Source organism: Anser cygnoides, chromosome 5, assembly GCF_040182565.1.
Source record: "Anser cygnoides isolate HZ-2024a breed goose chromosome 5, Taihu_goose_T2T_genome, whole genome shotgun sequence".
Taxonomy (NCBI): domain Eukaryota; kingdom Metazoa; phylum Chordata; class Aves; order Anseriformes; family Anatidae; genus Anser; species Anser cygnoides.
In genome coordinates this window covers 40180326-40201686 of record NC_089877.1, presented here as the reverse complement: position 1 = coordinate 40201686, position 21361 = coordinate 40180326, and the positions used below count along the sequence as shown (strand labels likewise).

General features: G+C 43.1%; 1 protein-coding gene across 3 annotated transcripts in view; it reads left to right on the top strand.

Moving 5' to 3' along the window:
- Positions 1 to 1496: 1496 nt before the first annotated feature.
- BAZ1A (bromodomain adjacent to zinc finger domain 1A) overlaps positions 1497 to 21361 on the top strand; it is a 61450-nt gene continuing 41585 nt past the window's right edge. Inside the window, exons 1-3 of one of the 3 annotated variants that reach the window (XM_048059739.2) lie at positions 1497 to 1797; positions 2482 to 2632; positions 9703 to 9981. In XM_048059739.2, the coding sequence (XP_047915696.1) occupies positions 2520 to 2632; positions 9703 to 9981 (392 nt within the window). In that variant the 5' untranslated portion in view covers positions 1497 to 1797; positions 2482 to 2519. Of the gene's footprint in view, positions 1798 to 1877; positions 2633 to 9702; positions 9982 to 21361 lie in introns of those variants that run through there. The other 2 variants (XM_048059740.2, XM_066997998.1) reach the window with 2 other exon arrangements.

Genomic DNA, 21361 nt, shown 5'->3' with positions numbered 1-21361 from the left:
GTGGAAAAATCACTGAGGGAATAATGAGGGGGGAAGAACAAGAGAGGGAGGAAAAGATGAGAAGAAAAGAGAAAGAGGGCAAGAGAGAGCAAAAAGGAAAAGGGGATTTGCTTTTGATGTCACAGTTCTATCAACTCATGCATTTTTCATGGACACCAACTAATTCTGAAATAATGCTGTGCTGACAATCCGCACACACACACACACACACACACAGCCAAGCTCCCAAATATCATGATACTGGCTTAGAAAGGATGAGATTCACAAAAATTATAAACTCAAGACTTTTATTTCCCTAGTAATTTGTGAACCTTTTGAGATCACATATTCAGGCTCTTCTCTCAAACTTGAGATTTAGAAATGTAATTATTTGTAGGGGAAGCTGAGGCTCCAATTTAATCACATCTGCTGAAGAGCCAGAGCTTAAAACAAAGCTAAGTGTTGCAAAATCTCACTGTAATCATAAGAGTTGCCAACACTAAATGTCATAACCGTGGCAAACTGTACGGTTTTGATGCAAACCTAAAATTTATGAAATGTTGGAGGCATTAAAAGTGCATTAACTGAAGTTGCACTCGTGCCCTTTGGTAGAAATTAATTAAAAACTGAAAGTGAAGCCAACTGGCAAATGAAAATAAGTTGGTAGGACTCAGAGGTAACCTGTTTTGCAGTTCAACCTTCAGATTTTGTAAACTGAACTAGAAGGGAGCACTGGCATTTCTCGGTGCTTTTGATTAAGACCTGATCACTTTTTAAACAAAGTAATTCACGAATTCGAGTGTAAACATTCTTCTAGGTTTTAGTCATCCGGGCTGCCGCAGCGCTGCTCGTTGCTTTTACTTGCAGTGCTAATGAAAAACAACCTATGCACAGGTGCAGGAAACAGCACAGGATCTTTATTTGCCCGAACAGAATTTCAGGTCGTAAACTTGTATCTTTGTGTCAGCCTTCAGATACCAGTCACCTAAGTCGTCCTGTGGGGTTTTTACAATTGTGCAGTACGTTTTCATGTACGCTCTGGACCTTGCACTGTTGAACTGCGATGGATGGGGACCTCCTTCTGTGTTTTTATGTCTTTAAGCCGGCTGGCACTTAAGAGAACACAATTAGATTAGCATCCCACTCTTAATCACCCACGGCACGGTGAGCGCGCCGGGGTAAGAAATAATAAAAGCGGTGAAAAATTAGTTCACTGGCAGAACAATATCCTGACGCTGGCGATTAACCGGAGGGGGGGAGGCAAGGCAGCGGCGGGCAGGGCCCCATCTGACACGTTCGCAACCTGGCCGAGGGCAAAACCCTGCCCTCGCCGCCCCGGGCCGGCCGGCGGGGAGCCGCTGGCGGGGCGCTCCCGGGGGCCGGGCCGGGCTCGGGGGAGCCCCTCGGTATCCGCAGCCCGGCCCGGCGGCGGGGGCAGCGGGCTCCGGTGCCCGGTTGCCGGTGCCCGGGGTGCCGCCGCCTCAGCGCAGCCCGGCCGGCCGGGCCTCCTCCCCCCCCCGCTCGGCGCGCCGCAGATCGCAGGCTGATAATTCGAAAATGGAGGATGAGCCCTCTCAGCCATTAATTAATAATGTAGCTCGCTGTCTTCCTGTGTGACACACGCTGGAAGGCACCGAGCGGCCAATAAAGATGTAGGGGAGAGAAGTGGAAGGCTCCTCCCCGCCGCTCTTCCTGATTGAGGGCTCGGAGAAGTAGATCAAAAACTTCCCGGGAGCTGGGGCCGGGGGGGGGGCAGCGAGAAGGGACGAGCGGAGGGCGCCGCGTTTCGCACCCCGGGGCGGCTCGGGGCAGCACCAGGTAGGCGGCAGGGGGGGAGCGGAGCCCCGAGCCCCCCGCGGCGGCGGGGCCGGAGGGCGGGGAGCCCCCCGAGCCGTGCCGAGCCGTGCCGGGGGGGGGGCGGGCGAGGACCCCGCTAGGGCAGCGGGCCGGCAGGAAGCGAAGGAGGGCGATAAGCGGTCGCTGCGGGCAGGAGGAGGAGGAGTGGAAGTTGGCGTCCGGGCCGGCGTGCGCGGCTCAGAGGCGGGGAAGGGGTGACCCGGGGGCGGCGGGGGGGCGGCGGAGACAAAGCGCGGCGGCGGCGGCCGGGGCCGGGGTATCCCCGCGCCGAGCACGTTGTGTGCGGCCGGGGCCGGGGCCGCGGCCGGGGCGGGGTGGGCCGGGGGGGCGCCGCCCCCGCCCGGCGTTCGGCGTCATGGCCCCATTGTGAGGCTGCGGGAGGAGGCGGGGGAGGAAGGAGCCGCCGTTCGCTCCCCGCGCAGTCCCAGGCAGGCAGCGGCGTGTCAGGCACACAAAAGGCTGCCGCCGCCGCGCCGCCCGAGCCCGCCGTGCCGTGCCGCCGCGCTCCGCCGCTCCTTCCCCGGCCCCCCCGGGGGGAGGGACACGCCGGGCCCGCTCCCTCCTCCCCGGGCCGGGGGCGCCGCCGCCCGCCCGCACTCACTGCCCGCCTTCCCTCCGTGTTTTTTTTTTCCCTCCGGTTCGAAGCGGGTCCCGGGGCAGGAAGGAGACGACGGAGCGGGGCGATGCCGCTGCTGCACCGCAAGCCCTTCGTGAGGGAGAAGCCCCCCGCCGACCTGCGGCCGGACGAGCGCGTTTTCCACTGCAGGGTCACCAACGAGATCTTCAGGGACTACGAGTAAGCCGCGGCCCCTTTTCCCCGGACCCCCCCCCCGCGCCCTTCCGCCGGCGGCGCGAGGCAGGAGCGGTTGGAGCCCCCAACGGCTGACACCTGGGCGGGGAGGCGGGGGGAGGCGGCCGGGGGATTCCCCGGCAGCGCCGCGGGGAGCCCGGCGGGGCGGAGGGGAGGTGGCGGCGGTGCCGGTGGTGGCGGCGGGGGGGGGGGGGGCTGGCGCCGAGCCCGTGCCCCGCCGAGGGGTGGGGGGAGAGGGCGGATCTCCCGGCCTGGGCAGGGGGAATCCCTGCCCGCCTTCCCCTCCTGGCGGGGGGATCCCGCCGGCCCCCTCCTCCTCCCGCTGCCGCCGCCGCCGCCGCGGGGCAGGGGGCGCCGGCTCCTGCACACCCCCGCGAGGAAGTGAAAGTTGCGGCCGCGGGAGGCGGCGGGCGGTGCGAGCCCCGGCCCCTGCCCCTGCCCCGCCGCATGTCGCTAGGCCGGGACGCGCCGCCAACGGCCGCCGGGCCGGGCCCGGGCTGCACAACGGCGGCGGCCGCCCCGGCGTGCGGGGCCCTTGGGCACCATTGTTGTGGGAGCGCCCGGCCCGGCTCGGCTCGGCCCGGCTCCCGGCCGGCCCCTGGCCGCCGCGCTTAACTCCTTGTTCCCGGCGGCCTCTCCCGGGCCGGGGTGTCAGAGCCGCCGCCGCCGCGCCGCCCATGGCCGCGCTCGCCCCGCCCTCCGCCGGCCGCGGGCCCGGGAGCCGTTGCCCGGCCCGGCTGGAAATGGCTCGGCCGCCCCGGGAGGGCCGCGGGGCGCTGCACCTGTCCGCGGCTCCCCGCGCCGGGCCGGGCCGGGCGTCCTCACAGCGCGGGGAGCGCCCGGGGCTGGAAACTGGCCCCGGAGAGGCGAGCGGCGCGGCCGAGAGGGACACCTGTCCCCGCCGCCGGTCAGGCTGCCCTGTCCCGTCACGGCCCTCCTTTTTTTTTTTTTTTTTTTTTTTTTTCCCGTCGGTGAAAAGACCGATGGAAATTGTGAAAGCGTCGTTAACGCGGCGCGGTGGAGAAAAGGCATGGGTAGTCCCTAAGTTAGTGTCACGTACTTGAGTGCTTGCAAGAACAATGGACGGAAAGTACTTAGACGGTTTTCTAAAGCTGCTGCATGCGTGTCTCCGGACCCTACAGCCTCATCCAGCGCCGTCCCCACCTACAAAAGGCCCCCAAATCCAAGCTCATTTGATATATATAATAAAAAATAAAAAAAGACGTGTAGACTAACGAGATCGTATCTGAAATACTTTTCATTTGCAGCATATGAAATGAGAGCACACCTAGATCTTTTTCATGTTTAGGCTTGTTTTTCCGACTCAAATACACTTCACCTAATAAAATCTTGAAGAAGTTGGATTAGGTAACTCCGGAGGGTAATGCCTCGCTGTTTCCTGGGCAATGCGCTATGTGTGTGGGGGGAGAGGGGCGTTGAATATTTCGTTGGGAATTTTCTGCCGAGTGTTTTCATTATAGGGCGTGTGAGAAGGTAACAAGCGAGAGCTGACAGCCTCGTGTTTCTGTAGGAATTAAGTCCCCCTCCCCCAGCTGCTAATATTTTGAAAGCTGCTTTTCTGGTTTCAATTATTATTATCACGTAATCAGATGACTCTTGTGTTTGTTGACACCTCTGAAATGTGCTTCAGGTATATATAGTTTAGAGTAAATTTTAGCATGAAAGGTATCTTTCTTAAAACAGGCTTATTTACGCTGCGAGGATGTTGCCATTAAGAAAAAGCATGAAAGACCAAATTCCCTATGTAACCCAAGTTCATGAATTAAGGGATGAATTTAGACTTGTGTTCACACAGGCTATCCCTAGAAATGTCAGTGGGTGGTTAGCTCAGAGGTCAGGGCTAGAATATGGTATTTGGGAAAATACCGTTGCCTTTCCTGCAGAAACTTCATTCCTGCTCATTTTTTTCTCTTTCACTTTTATATTTTTCCTGGTCTTTGGTGCTTTTCTACCTTGGATAGAATTGGTGGTTTGATTGACAAGCTTAGTATTTTTTTACGTGGCTTGTTCTTCTGGCACAACTGTATTTGTTTACACCACAAACAACCCGCAATAATCTAATCTGCTGAAGAACATTGGGTCACCTTTTGGCAAGTTTTACAGATGCTGATCTGTCCTCCCGGTTGCAACTCTTCCTACTTGCAAAGCGATGCTTCAAATAGTTACTGTCCTCTGAGAGCACTTCCCTTTCCTTTGTCTAAACAAGGGCAGTGAGGCTAATGATAGGGAGGGCCCACTTTTAAAAAAATTGTATTCTTTTATGAAGGAAAACTGTTGTCCAAATCAGTCCTCTCTGCATCTACTTTTGCCATAACTGGATTTTTTTTGAAGGGGGAATTTAAAAATTGCAGAGTCTGACTAGATCAAACAGGCTATATCGATACGCATGGTAACCTGAATTCACCCCCACGTCCTCAAATATATATGTACGCTTTTAATTACTACAAACTGCTACCACTTAAGCTGTTAATTTTTAAGAGTACAAATTTAGAACATTGAAAAGCTTCTTTCATGCTCACAGCAGCACTAGTAGAGAAGAGTACGAATTACACATTGTATTCTTCTCTCCATAAGAACTCATACTAATGCAAGGAGAATTTGGCAAGACTAGTGTTTTGTAAAGTGACTTTCCTGTTAAGAATGCATTTCCTTTCTGATCTGAAATAATACTATCACATAATTTTGTAATCCCTTTAAAAGGGGGCACAGTGAGGTGGCAAAGTTCAGTTGTGTTTATGAGGAGCAGAGGGAACCGGTGTTTTTAATGCTTAATTGTCGTCCTGATTGGGGGGTGGATCTGGGGATAGATCAACAAAAGAGTGTCTCGAGCTGGAAGAGTAGTAGATGGAAAAGCAAGTAAGGGGGTGCAAAATAAAACAGTGGGATGTAGTTGCCAGTCTTCTTCACATTGTCTAGGAAACTATGGGAAGTGTTGCTCATGAAGACAGTCTGATTTATTTTTCCCCATTTAAGAGGCCATTGATTTAAAGAGAGGATTTCATAGAGCTAAGAAAGTAGAGTAGTAGAGAGACAGTGGAAGGTGTGTTTCTCATTCTAAAACATAGGGACTTGGTGGGTGGAAGGAGTTGTGTATCTTAAAAACCTACTAAAAAGTTATTTATAGATTGACCTGTGGGATTATAAGTTAAAGTTAGAAAGAGTCTCTTCTAAAGGCTTTTTAAAGTACCCTTAGTTTAATTAGGTGGACTTTTCTATTTTGTTGAAGATAAGCCCATAAATTGGAAATAGGTTTCTTGATGTGTAATTAATCTGTAAACCTTAAGGAGTAAGTGTCTTTTTCTTAGATTTTAGTTTGTACGTTACTTTGTAGTATGTACTGTTGGCCACTTCTGGGAACAGGTAGAGTACATGAACGCTCCTGTTTGCCATGGACTGGATGGCAAAGTTTGTTTGCTGTGAATATCCTGATAGCCTATGTAGATTACATATCCCATAGCCTATGTAGATTATATGTTACACTTTGTTAAGGGCTTCAGGATTAAAAATTATGTCTACATATTAGCCATTAAATAGAATTCTTTGCTTTTCTCTCTTAGATCTCGCATAACAAAACTTTCTCCTTTTTTACATTCTCCAGCATATAGTTCTTCTCTTTAAACAAGATCAAGCCCTCCCCTAACTTGTTTTTAATATATGCTAAAAAAAATGAATGAAAGTAACTGGCTTGAGACAAGCACGTGCTTGAAATGCTAAAAATACAGTAGAACTTAGAGTCGGTGGCAATACTTGGTTAGTTCAGGCACAAGCCGTCTCTTGCTGCTCGGCTTGATTGATTTCTTTATTTTTATATCCATTGCAAGTGCAGTCAGCAGAGAAACTGCAAGTAATCTATCTCCAGAATTATTTTCTTCTACTAAGGAACTGCCTCCTTTCAAATACTTACTGAACAGCGGCACTAAACTGCTCAATGATTTGCTGATCAGTTTGCAGTTTAGCTTACCTTGCATGGCAAACAAACTCTATAACATACAGGTAAAGATGCCCAGCTGAGAAGTCAGCATTAATTACTCGATGGCCTGCAGCTGGGTGCAACATGGGCACCTCTGGCCTGGTGGGGCCGTGTGGGTGAGCTTCGAGCGCTTGCACGAGCCCTCACGTCTCGTGAGAACCATGTTGTAGGGAGCTGCATGGGTCTCGAAACAGCGAGAAAGCCCCACAGGCTGTAATCCCTAGATAAGGACATCGATAAGGCTTTAGGTATGACGTGGCAGCAGATGCACTTGGTTTTGTGAATTTGAATTGAGTGTGGAATATGATCAAGTGTATGGCTGCTCTTTCCGGGAGGAGAAAGTACAGCGCTGCTGCTGCTGGGCTGTTGTTTTGGTAGCTGCTGTGTGCGCGCTCTGGAAATCTTCTAGTGATAACCGAAACGTACCACAGAGACAGGGAAAGGAGGAGTGCTACAAATAAAATCTGCTGCCGTGCTGTTGTGATTTCTTTTTTTTCTTCCTCACTCTCAAACCGAGTTAAAGTGAGATCATTAAAACATTGCAATAAAACTGTGTTAACAGACTAAGCCACAGATGGTTTTGATGTGCTCTGTGTAATGACTAGCTACAGACAAATAATGCCTTCAAAACTGAAAGCAAATTTTTTTTGGTACAATTTTTTCTTCCCTGTGACTTTACAGGGGAAAAATCCACATAAAACAAAAGAGGAAATGAGCTGCAATGAAACTAGATACACAAAGCATTGTATGCAAATGGAAAAACGTTTTCCTCAAATATGTTTCAGTTCAAGTAATCTTAGAATTTTGTGTTTGAGGTAATCATGAGTAAAGAGACTTCAGAGGGTGTTTTTTGTGTGTGTGTGTGGATTTTTTTTAAAGAAGTTCAATGTTGCTGCTTTAAATAGCCCGAGTGCCCAGTGTCCCCTCGCAGAGAGCAGCACCAGCCCTTAAAGGCACCGTCAGCCTCTGTCTCTCCCTGCCTCTGTGTGCATGTTCTCTTTTCCTCGGTAATTTTTGAAAACTGCGTGCTGATGAGTTTTTGAATAAGTCTTAGATAGCTTTCGTGCTTCCTGGCTAAAGGTAATTACTGAGAACCTCTTTGGTGAGTGAGAAACAAATGTATATAGAGAGACAGTGGTACGAAGATTTGAGTAAATATATAACTTCATCCACTGAGGTCAGCCAGGCTACTTCAAATTATTTTCAGTCTCATACAGAAGTAGTGAAATGCAGGGCAGAAACAGACCTGGAGGAATTGTGTGGTGTTTATTCTGTTACCTTTTCTTAAAAATCTGTCAATTCCTCCTTATCTAACTTGTTTTTTAAATGTTTAAGTAACTGTTCTGTGCTTTACTGATACTCGTTTGTTTATTTTCTGCTAATACCTGTTTGGATTCAATATGGTTGACAGCAAAAAGGCAATATTCTGGCCTATCCACAGACAGACTGACTGACAGCCAGCCGTTCTTCATGTATTGAAGAACAATCCATCTCCTTCTCTCTCTCCTTTGTTCTCCGTTTCTTGTTTAGAGTAGGCAAATTGAAATTATTCATTATTACAGGTGTCGTCAGATGTATGAGTTAGACACAAATGATATAAAAATTCTGTAACTTTGTAGTTGTTAGATATTATTCATATAATGTGTATTTCCTCTTCCGTCCTAATTCCCTTCTTGTCACAGCTGATGTTCTTCCTAAAGCATCTTTCTCTCACTCAGAGGCTCGCACAGACAGGATTATCTGAGCCAGGACCCTCTGTTGTCCTTAATCTGGAATTTCCATTTTCAAAATGTTATTGTTGCGTCTGTCCAGCTGCAGTGAATATCATCATCAATGTAATTGGTGCACGTTTGTCAGCTTGAGTTTGCAGGGAGCCTGCAATAAACTTGAAGTGTGAACTGTACAGCTCTTTAACCATGTTAGGAGAAATGATTTGAGCAGTTCCATCCCTATAAAAACGGCAACGCTGCACTCTAGCTTTTCTTAAAGAAATGAAACTTCAGTGTAAGGGTCTCAAGTAGCATGCAACACTCTGTAGGTATTGTGTGTCTGCCTTGAAACAGCTATGTTAAACTGGTACAAGGCAAAAAAAAAAAAAAAAACACCAAATTTGTCGTGTTGCATACCTACAAATACTAGTCTGGTAAGAGTTGGAAAAGAAGGAAAATAAATGTCTGAACTGGGGCACACTGAAATGTTCTCTGCTGTCAGATCACTGATCCATAGTATGTGATACGTATTAACGTGGTTTTGAGAGTAGCTACCTTATCTATATCATCTAGAAAGTGTTTTAAAAAATCACTGTTTCTGATAGCTGTCAAAAATTGACAGCTATTGACTAATGAAAGCCCTGCTTTCTTGATCCCAGTGTAATAACCAGTAAGTAAGCAATAACAATGCTGTAATTTTAGCATTAATTGGAAATACAGGGAAGGAAGAGAATAAATATTTGCAGATGGAACAAGGGAGGAGAAGAATCCGTATGAAAAAAATAGTTCGGTGCTTTTTCTAAGAGCAGTACAAACAGTGAAGGAATAAAAACTATTTAGAGAAGTACTTGACATTAATTTTTTTTTTACCTCTCCATCTTTTCATTTGTGAGCTAGGGCACTCCAAATCTGAAACTTACTCAAGTTTCAACATGTTTCTGTGATCCTAAGGTTGTTCTGTGTTTATACAACTTTAGACCCTCCTCCTGCAAATATGTGAGGAAATACAGGGGATGCAATGAGGATATGACACATTAAACTCAGTGTGATTATTCTTGTGCATAAGGCTACTTCATGTGAATGTGTGTGTTTACAGCACTTGTAGGTCTTGATGCTCTCTGACTGTAGTCTGTAGTGAGAGGAGACCTTGGTTTTACAGTAACAATTTACCAAGCCTTGGCTTAAGAAGTGATAAATAACCTTCGGTTGTGTCTGCAACCTGTATAGGAGTAGAGCTATTTTTGAACTTCAAGCTCGTAAGAGAAAGTTGCTGCTGTATTAATTGTGACCATACTGAACGTGATGTTAGAATGTAATTATTTTCTTTCTCTCCCCCCTATCCCCCTTCTTTTCAGTGACTTTTTTGAACGCACCATACTGTGTAACAGCCTCGTATGGAGCTGTGCTGTCACAGGTAAACCAGGACTCACATATCAGGAAGCACTGGAGTCAGAGAAGAAAGCCAGACATAATCTACAGAGTTTTCCAGAGGCACTCATCATTCCAGTTCTCTACTTGGCCACCCTTACGCATCGCTCACGACTTCATGAGATCTGTGATGAAATCTTTGCTTATGTCAAGGATCGGTATTTTGTTGGTGAAATGGTGGAAGTAGTTAGAAATAATGGTGCAAGGTAAGTGTGTGTGTGTGTATTTAAATATATGTATCTGTGTTTCTTTTGGGTTGGTGTGCACCCTTTTGTGTATGCGTACTTTTGAGCCAAAAACCAGGAAAATAAACTTCATCAAACACAACAGAAACCAGGTGTGATACTTAAGCTAGCAATACTGTTACTGCTCCTAACTGCTTTAATTAAGAGTAGGATTGTATTGCCAGGCTTGGTTTCTCATTCCTTAGCTTAGAAGTAGCTGTGGAGGCAGGAGGGTTCTCTCAGGTCTTGACGCAGCAGTCTTTCAGTCCCAGTGGTGGATTTGCAAACGAATGGCAGTCTCTCGGCTCATCTGTGCAAAAAAGGTGGGCTGCTCCTAGAATGAGATCTAATTAGGAACTAGGGGAAGCTATGAGTTAGAATTCATATGGAAGCTTTGATGGAATCATCCAGATACAATTAATCAAGTGGTGTATTGCGTACCCAGAGTGGCTAAACTATAGAAAGCTTAAAGAATTGATTAGAGTTTGGGTTTTTTGATTTCTAGGTGGTAACTAAAATTGTAAGTATATTCTCTGAAAAGTTAGGAATTAACTGTAAAATGTTTGTAATAGGAGATTATCTGCAATTCTGCTTCCCTCATGGTTAATGCTATACATACACTGATTTGTATATATTGTAAGCATTTTTATTGTTATCTTAAACTGATAAAATTTGGAAGAATATTGAGCTTTAGATGCTTTTTCATATCATTAGTACATATGCTCTGTAGTATAAGTAAGTTGTCTTACAACGCCTAGCTAGCCTGAGTCTTTCTTTAAGCAACTTCTGGGAGAGGGTTAGACAAGGTCTTTGTTTTGTCTAATGAGTCTGCAGTTTCATGTAACTGAGATATAAAGTGGAAAGACTTAAACGTGCTTAACTTGGAAATACCTGCAGAATGTGCATTAAAGCCTTTGTGGGTTCACCTGTTCTTGTTTGGCCAGGAGGAAGGTGCCAGTTTACAGTGCAGAACAGACGGGGTGCAACCTGGGCAATATGGGCTCATAATAACCTTGTATGTATTGGGTGGTAGGGTGGGCTGATTCAGTGTGGTCATCGGAGAATATCTCTGTTCTGTATGGGTTTTCTTAGTGGCTGATCCAGATCTTATTAAAGGCAAATTTTGTACTGCATCGGAAGGAGAAATCTGTTTGCGTTGCAGGAGATAATTTGTAAGGAAATCTGTATGGGTACGTACTTGACACGGGATGGGACTTAATATAAAAGCTTTCCATCTCTTCCCTGTTGTATTCCTTTCAACCCGTAAAGTCTCAGTCTGCAAAGCCTAGACAAGAACAGCTTTGGTAGAGTTGTTGCTTCCAGTATAGAAAACCTAAATCCAAAGTCTGTTTCTGTCTTTCTCATTTTGTGCTTGTCTAGCGGATAGACGTATGTCACCCTTAGCATTGTACTAATCTTGCTTTGTGAATAAGATTTTATTTTACCAGGAACCTGAATATTAAGAAATGTAAGTGTAGTTCAGCTGTTGGTTTTCAATAGCTTAATGCAATGCCTTTGTTTCCGGTCTTTGAAGATAGTGTCAATTTCCAAACTATTAACAAAAAGAATACTTCAGAATATCAAACTTATTTTCCCAAGAACAACTTTCTCATCTTTAATTGCTATTCTAAACTCTTAGCTAAAATACTTACTACTGTGTATCTTTGCTTTTTAAAGCTTACATGAAAAGTAGGCTTATGTGCCATAAATACACATCTTTCTTGTTTATTCATCTTACGAAATTCAGAATCTGTTTCACTTTTCCTTGCGCACCATCATGAATCATGTTTTAAGTTTGTCCTAACAAAATGGCTTCTACTTACCATCTGGGCTGAATTCTGTTCAGATAAAGCTGTGATATCAGTCTATCTCATGAAGGTAGAGCTATCTTTTTTTCTATCAGCCCTTACTTCAGTCTTCTTGGTTATTCAAAATTGTGTAGATACACATATCTAACAACTGTGTGTTTATGTTCTAGTTTCACAGAGCAATTTATTAATAAGGTCTAAGCTAAATTTCTTCAGCCTTTGGCGTAGGCTAGATAATCATTCAAAATACTGGAGGTTCAGATAAAATCTACTTCCATCAAAAACTAACCTGCTAGAAATTGTATGCTTTAAACTGCATGAGCATGAAGTGTCTGTTGAAATGAAGCATGAAAAATTCTCCGTAGCTGACTGTATGCCGCTGATATTCTAGCTAAATGTATAGCAGGGAGCTAGGAGGTCTTTAATACTAACTTCAGGAAACAGTGCAAATAACATGGTACTGCAGAGGGATTTTTATGCTTGGAGATAAATAATTAAAGAATATAAGGTGGGAGGAGGTGAGACGTAGTTATTCTTCTGCCCAGTTAGCAGTTGACTTTGACCTGTATTTTGAAGGACTGTGTTGGGGTTTAAGTATACCAACTCATTACTTGTAAATAGCGCTGCTGTTCAACAAAGCGATTGGTGTCTTTGTCCTGACTAGCTACGGTTTCGTGGTCTTTTCTTGCAAAAATGGTCACAGTCCATCTACAGTAAAGTGGCATCAGACCAACAGAGCTGGGCAGATCATGAGAACTCATTTTCATAGTGTTGTTGTAAACTGTTTCACTGCATTTAGGTATGAATCTTTCTACACGGAGATTGTTTATTATCTGAGCTCCATGCATCATTTAACATGAAACTAATACCACGATGCTTGTGTAACCAAGGGTAAATAAAGGCTGCTCAAGGAATTTAAGTATTAATATTTTATAATTCCTAACTTTGCACGTGTAATATTCTTGTAGGATGGATGACTTTGATATGGTTTTCTAGATGTTGAACAAAATTAATGGACAGGAACCCAAAGATGAGAAGAGTTAGTGTTTTGGCTTAATGTACATATTTTTTGAGTACAAGAAGCAGTCTATAGGACAGTAAGTAATGGACAGGTGATCTGGAAGGGTAAGAAGACAGGTGCTTTGTCGAGAAGGTAGGCAGAAGACAACTTCTGAGACTTGTGGTTCTTGTATTCTACCTGTGTGTTATGGTTGTTACAGAATCTTGTGCCCCAGTGACATTACTGGTCCCTTTCAGGCTCTTACAGTTTCTAGCCTTCTGTTGCACTGCTCCGTTTTGAATTTGGCTGCTTCTGCCTTGTTGCTGAGGTCTGGTAGGAGGAACTTGGAGAGTTTGCTAGATATTTTGTCCTTCCTGTTATTTTGGTATGCCTGGTGCCTTAACAGTCGTTATCGACCAGAACAAGAAATTGCAGAGAGAGCCCCGAGTCCTATGGTGTGGCTTGGTCAGGCAGTCAGTGTAAGTGAGGTATGCAACTTGGTAATCTAGTAGAAGCAACAAGGAGGTAATTCTCCTTGCTCTTTAACTCTTTAAATGATGATGTATGGATTAAAAATGGCTGGTGTGTGTCTGTATGTATGTATGTGTTCAGCTTTTCTGGCGAAACGTGGGCTGACTTTCCTCCAAAGTGGCAGCTGTGCCCTGCTTTAAAAAGGAGGTACTCAGATTCAAAGGTAAAGAACTGTAAGAGTTGTGTAACGTTTTCCTAGTACTCCTTTCCTAAAATACTTTTTTTTGAAATATCAGTCAGAAAACATCATATAATATAGACAGAAAATTTCAAATTAGGTGCAAATTTTTTGAGTTGCCAACGCATTGAAAACAGCTGTCACTAAGTACTGTTAACTTAGAATGTCAAATTACTGTTTATGGAAAGCATTTTATAGAATAATTTCCATGTCATTATCAATATTTTATTGAGAGGGGAGGGTAACAGTAATATTTCATGTTAACCATTGTCCCTTCAGATTTAAAATAAGCAGTTTAGCTTATTATTATTATTATTATTTAGTGTTTTAGCTCACACTATTGAAGCAGAAGGATAAACGTTGATCATGTCACTGGAATTGCCTCCTATTGCACATCAGAACTGGAGCTTAAGACCCATATGTACTAGTCTGTCTTTTCTGTTTTTCCACAGAAAATGGCATATCTTGCAGCAATCTGTTCATTTGTTGTTGTCTTAGTACCATGTTGTATTATTAGTGCTTAAAATTTGTTAAAGTGATTTACAGTATTTTAGAATCTGGAGTCAGTTTCTGTGGTATGGGAAAGCCTACCTGAAATAACATCAGTGAATGCCTTAGTAGACAGAATAGCAACCAAATAAAACCTACAGTTCTGTGATTCTCTCAGCTGTAGGACCTGTTTTTTTCTGCTTGAGGTCAGCAGTGTTTTTTAATTTGTCAGGGGAAAAACTAGATTTAAAGCATGTGTAAACAACCAGATGTGATTTATCATCAGTGTTCTGAGATTTAATGGTATTAAAAGAAATAATGGCTTTCTTTATTAGGGTAAACAAGTGAGCAGTGTGATAATTAGTTAACTAATCTGTAAGTTTGCAGTCTGGCTGGAGCAGTAAAGAGATCTGAGATTTGAGGTTGGACTACTTTACTAACTCTTTGATTACCCCCCCCCCCCCCCCCCCCCCCCCCCCCCCCCCCCCCCCCCCCCCCCCCCAAAAAAAAAAAGCTTAGGGGATGATGCGCTCCCGTCCCTGCTGGGGTTGAGGGACAACCAGTTGTCATCCAGCAGTTAGTATGGAACCTAATTAAAAAGTTGAGTACCTGCAGACTGAAATAGGTTGCTTAGAGGTAGTGAATAAGAAGGAAAAAAAAATCATGTAGAATGTGAAAGATATAAAAAGGGAATGCATTTTTTCACTTAATGTGACAACTAGATGACACCGCTGCAGAAGAATACTTGCTTGGTGTCTGTAAGGAAGCCATACCAGAATGCTTTAAGAGATTGTAGTATTTGTAAAATGAACACAATTTACAGAACTAGTAGATAGATGTTCTCTGTTAGAAAGATTGCTACATCTGAGGTATAGGCTGATATACCGTCTCTGCTCTGAATGATCTGGTATTGGCCGCTGCTAAGCTACAGGAAATGTAGATAATCATGGAACAACCTTGTCTGCAGTGAAACTTTTTAAAGTCATTGATTGTTTGGCTAGTGTCCTAATGCTTTGGGCCTGTTCATCATGGATTAACCACTGCGTTCGGACAATTAAAAACTTGCATACTGTTTTCTTCTCTGTAAGTCTTAACTGGGATCTACGGTAGCATGCTTCCACCATTACTATGCCTAGTTGATATGGGGTTAGCATGGTAGAAGGTGATTATAACTAACTTTTGAACTTTTTCATTTGACCTGACAACTGGCAATTATACATGGTTATGCATGTAATTGACTGCTGAGAGCTAGGACAAGTTGGTAAGCCCACCGAGAAGTAAAAGGCAAAGTGCCTTCCAAAGCCTTCAGGTTGTAATGAGTTACCTGAATTTAATTCAATTGCTAGTCCACTGATATATTTTCTACTTTGATATATAGTTTTCAAAGCTGGCTGGATGCAGAGGCACTGGAGTTAATGTCTGTAGAATTAGAAAGTTATAGTGCATTTTTGTATTGGAAAGATTTAAGAAACTTCTGCATACAAAAAGTTTCCTGCTCAATTAAAAAAGCTGAATTTGAGTTCCAGTAGCAAAGTTAATGCGAAGATTATGAAATAGCATATTTGACAGTACTGGAGAGCAGCTTACTTATTCATAAAGCAAATATAGTTTGCATACTTCTAGCATTGCCATTTAAGGATCACTCAACTTCTGGACTGGAAAAATCATGTTTAAGGAATTCACTTTCTGATGCCCTTAAGTCCTTTGGCATATAAATATCTTTGTATTTGTTGACTAATAAATATATTTGTAGTTGACTAATGGAATCTGAGATGATGATATGTGGGAGAGAACCTGCAACTCATTTCTTACAAGTTATCAAAAGGGTGTTAAAACTACTTTTGCTGCCAGTTTGTCAGCTCTCATTTCTGCACACACTCCCTACTAATATAACTGTATAATTTTAAGGTATAGGTTTTGGTTGTTTTCTCACTTTTATTTTTTAATCAGTGCAATACTGTGAAGCAAATGTTGGGCAGGCAAAGTGGTTTTGCTGTATTGGAAAAAATGCTTTTATAATTCTGTTATTTGAAACACTAGCTGTACTTTCATTTAGGGGTATGTTTTTAAAAAGTGAATTTCCTTTTGCTCCTGACTTATTAATTGTTGTTTTCTTTATGTTAAACGTAGGCATCAAAGTATTCCCCCCCCAGTTTGAAACAGAGCTCTGCATCCAAGAAATAAATGTCCTGTATTCAAAGGGATTTTTTGTCCATTTATTGTAACACATTCAAGAGGCACCTTTATTACTCACCTAGGCCTTCAAGAGTGGTCTTGATTTTTGACTTGAAATGCGGACATACCAGAGTGTCAGACCCTTATTTGTAAGACAGCAACATGTAGTATCAAACAGATCAAAAGCTGTTGTGCAGAACACTTGGTGGGCAGTAAGAAATGGTCTGTCTCCTATCGATCTTGTAACTGCAAACTTGGTTTCACATAAAGGTCTACTAAGCATTTGGGAAGAACTTTCAGTAAGTGAAGCTGCATATAGCTGCAGGGTCAAGGTTTAAGCTTGACATCCTGTGATGTCTGTTACTGGCCGGCTACCTAGGGGAATGCAGCTTTTCTTTCTCCTCTTCAAATTGTGTTCTTCCACTGCTTCAGCAGAGTTGAGTGGAAATACCTGCTTGTTCCTGAAATAATAATGGCTTGTGTACATGCCTTTGAGTTCAGAAAAAACTCTGATTCTCATCAGATCCTTCAGTGAGCCACTGGAAGTAGCTGATGAAACACACTTACCCAGCTCTTCATGTTGGATTAGGTTTATTTTTGGTCAGTTAAGTGAATTCAATTTAATGGCAATTAATAAATTATACTGAATGCCAGAGCTACAGAAAGCAAGCACCACGGTAAACATGTGGCTGAAAGGTGTAATGGCACGGGAAAATTCCCCTCTTCTGGCATTGTCAAAGTGTTAAGTCATCTCTGCATTTCCTGGAGCAGTAGTCAGAGGCTGAAGATGTAATTTGGTTTTGTATACCTTCGGTCAGCCACATCCTTACCATTCTTCTGGGAATGACAAGGTTCAGTCCTACCTTAAGGTTTTCTGCTAGTTGTGTCAAGTTGCTCTTCAAAATACATCCCAGAATCATTCTTCAGAGAGACTGATGGAGTTTTGCTTCTGGAGTAACCATGCCTTGCGCCACAGGCTCCAGTAGGTATCTCTTGCCTGTTGTGCCTCCATAGGCACCAAACGTCTGTCTCAGTGTCAGAACAATATGACTACAGAGGTGTTCATATGGAATTCAAAAAATAAAATACAGTTTTGTAGCTGTACAGCTTTAAGTGCACATCATGGAGCAGATCCTCCTGGAAACTATGCTGAGGCATATGGAAAATAAGGAAGTGATTGGTGACAGCCAACGTGACTTCACTAAGGGTGAGTCGTGTGTGACAAATTCAGGGGCCTTCTGTGATGGGGTTACAACATTGGTGGGTGAGGGAAAAGCAACTGATGTCATCTACCTGGCCTTGTCAAATACTTTGCACACTGTCTTGCATGACATACGCCTCTCCAATGTAGAGAGAAGTGGATTTGACAGATGGACCACTCAGTGGATAAGGAATTGGTTGGATGGTTGCACTCAGAGTTGCAGTCAACAGCTCAATCTCCACGTGGACACCAGTGATGAGTGGCATTCCTCAAGGGTTGGTGTTGTGACTTTGTCGGCTGTATGGGCAGTGGGATCAAGTGTACCTTTAGCAAGTCTGCTGCGAACACCAAGCTGTGTGGTGCAGCTGACACGCTGGAGGGATGGGATACCATCCAGAGGGACCTTGAGAGCTAGGCGTGGGTGAGTCTCATGAGTTTCATCAAGACCAGGCAAAAGGCTCTGCACATGGATCAGGGCAATCCCAAGCACAAATAAAGGCTGAGCAGAGAATAGATTGAGAACAGCCCTGAGGAGAAGGACCTCAGGTTGGTTGATGAGTTGGTTGATGGTTCTATGAAGCATATGCTTAAAATTAATTTGTTTTGCAGCAAGTTCTTGTTACCTCTGTATGTAGATAGATTATGTTTTACAGCATGGAAGTGTTGAATACTGTATTCTTTTGAGGTCTCTAGAACTCTTAGATTGTTAGGGTCTGTTATGTTCTACTTGTGCAGCTCACCAGCCTTACCTGAAATTCACGGAAATCAATAGATATTTTTTATTCTCAGAGACAGATGTGTGTTGGTATTTAAAAACAAAAAATAATAATAAAAAAACCATTAGTGATCTGTCTTCTAGCTTTTTATTTAAAACTGTTGGGCTCCTGTGTTGTTTCTTCTTTTCTTCCTTTAAAAAAATAAATCATCTAGGCCAAGCATTTATTGGAACCTTTCCTCTTTCCTGTAACATCTATTTGACCTATCTAAAGAGACCTCAGCTTGTTTTCTGAGACTAGCAAAAACTAAAGCTGTGAGCATGAAGGCCATCTTTGGGACCTGTATGCTGTTGTTGATATCAGCCTGTAGTGCAGAAAGAGAATGCAGAACTGTTTGAGTGTAGAGTAGTTGTTTTCTAGATCCTTCTGGTTTAGATTTTGTCTGTCATTCTCTGAGCTAGACTTGTTGGGACTCTTGTGTAAAAGTTCATGATGGCTTTATTCTCATTTTATCTGTTCATACTCTGAATACATTTGGGATTCACTTAGTGTGACAGTAAGTTTTTTACAGTATTTATTGTTATTTTGAAGAAAGTGCTACTTGACTGAGTGGTGTGTGTATATACAAAAAAAAAAATTAATGCTGCTGTCTTTCTAGGATGAGGTTCCCAGTTCTTAATTTGGCAATACTCTTTAATTCCCATAATCTTTCCCTTGACTTGAATAAGATTCTTTTTTCAAATACATTGGAGCAAGCAACTGAAGGCTGATCTAAAGATTGTTATGTGGCAACAAGTGAGTTGAAACTGGACATGTTAAAAAATAGGTTGGGAAGTTGCAAAAAGGTTTTTACTCTGAATAATTCAAGGTACTGAAGTAAGCTATTTTAGAAATTCATAAGAAGCTCTTAAAATTACATCTTATTAATTGATTAATCTGATGAATTACAATCTGATCAATCAATGGTCTCATAAAGTGCTTGTCTGTGATGGCAGGTAGCTGGATTTGAGACCAACTTGTAATGTCGCTGTGGCTAGAATTAGAGCTTATCATCATGTAACTTTTAGAAACAGGCGTACTGAACATAAGTAAACTGCACTGTTTCTGGTGGTTTTTTTTCCTGTGTGTGTTCTCCTGCAAGAGGAGATCTAATCTGATCTGTTTGACTTTGACGTAAGCTCTCTAAAGATCTTAAGGTATCCTTTTTAGAAAGTATTTAAGTTAGTGTACTTCACCTGGATGTCTTGCTTCAGCTTTCAACTCTGCTCTTCTATATGCATTATGATATAAAATAAGAAGTGTTATAAATGAACTCTAGGAATGTTTCACGTTCTTGAAGCAGCAGACCTTCATTCCCATTATAAGTGGAGTGTCTTTGTCCAGGGAATTTAGCTGCAACTAGCCATGAATTGACTGTAACAAGGTTAAAATAAGTCTTCATTCGTAGATTGTTTCTTTAGTGCTGGATGGAATGGTTGCTTTGCTTTCTTTACTGTCTATCATTAGCCATTAAATTTCATTGGATTATGCTTTTATTGAGTTGGGTACTGTGTTTCATTTGATTCCTTTCCCCAAAGATTTTAGGTAATGATTTGAATGAAGGTATAGAGGAAGCAGGGTCACTTGCTTTCTGTGTTAGCTTATTCCATTAGTATTCTCCCTGCTTAATAATAACAATAAAAAGCAGCTGTTTGGGGTATTTTACTACTTACTGAATCAAGCATATAGAATGTATAATTTCTTTATTCAGAGAAGATGTGATCCCCTGTAAATTACAGGGCTGTTTGATGGATAAACAGGTGAATTAAGTGTTGGTAAAATACTCTCTGACTAAATATTCAAATCTCCTTTGTCCAGGAGGATTGATTCGTGTATGTGTGTTTCAGACTCTTTGTCCTTTCATGGCACTGGGTAGTGTAGGTTGTGATTAAGCTTTCATGTGGCTGTTTTTACTGTGATTGCAAATTCAGTGTATATGCGCTCCCTCTAGTGGTGTTTAAATAGTAAACAATTTAGAAAAATGGACAAGTGCAAGTAGCCTTAAACATTGATGCATTTGATTGTTTTTCCATTAGGAAGTCATTAAGTGTTTTAAAATTGTACTGAACTCTCTAGGAAGAATATTTCCTAACATGAAAGAAATAGTTTTACTAATAAGTTTTTTTTTTAATCTGGTAAATTTTTTTTTGTTTTTAAAAAACAGCCAGATATACATTCTGCCATCCATTCAACTCCATATTATTCAGTATGAATTGGTGGAAGGGGGTTGTCATATTCTAAATATTGGAAAAACAAGATACTGTAATGAACAGGGTATTTGACGTAATTGGCTTTTCTTTTAGGAGTGAGGCAGTGTTTGGTGATGGGCCAGACCTTAAGCCCCCTTAGACCTGAACTTACGTTGTGAACAGCCACTAGGATCTGTCTGTGCTACGTAGTCGGGTGCACTTGGTTCTTGGTTCTTTATGCGGAGCCTGTTTAGATTTGCACAGTTAATTAACTTGAGCTCTGCTCATCAGGAAAATGTGTCTTCCAGACCAAAACCAGCTAGCTTTGGAAATGGGGCCAGCTGCATTTAAATGGCAGAGTGCCTGGGGTTAATAAGTCTGATGGACTCAGGCTGACTGTACACGAAGACAACTCTGGTGTCCCCATGGATAATTAAACATATTGTTGTCTCAACTCTAGGAATACATAAGGATGTTAATAGATTTTATTTATTTGATGACATACCCTTCTGGAGCATCTTGGAGCTCTCCCTCTGTTGGACAGAGGTTTGGGGAGAACACCTGCAGGCACTAACTGCTTTACTGGTCCTTGCTAAATTAACAAGTGAATGTGACTTAGGGTACTTTAATGTTTTCAACTTTTCTCCTTCTGCCCATATGTATTTTTTTCTCTGTGTGCAGGTTTTTGGACAGTGCTATTCACTTTCAGAAAGAAGTGCTGGTTTGAAGAAATATTTTAATAATTTCACATTTTTTCCTTTTTGCAAGTGCGTAGTTCAGTTTAGATAGAAGGGCCCTTAGAATTTGTAAGTTGCAGACTTTTTTTCTTTTAGTTTAGCTTTTTTTTTTTTCATATTTAGGCATGATGCCAAGCTAATTCAAGTCCTGTGCTTCATGTGTTCTTTCTTATTCATTTCAAGGGGTAGTGTTTGGTGCCTAGAAGAAGAGAATCATTGTTTTCTTCCTCCCCGACCTTTTGAGCTTTTAGTGGTAGTATATGACAGCATCCATTGACTGCAATGGTTAATTTTCATGA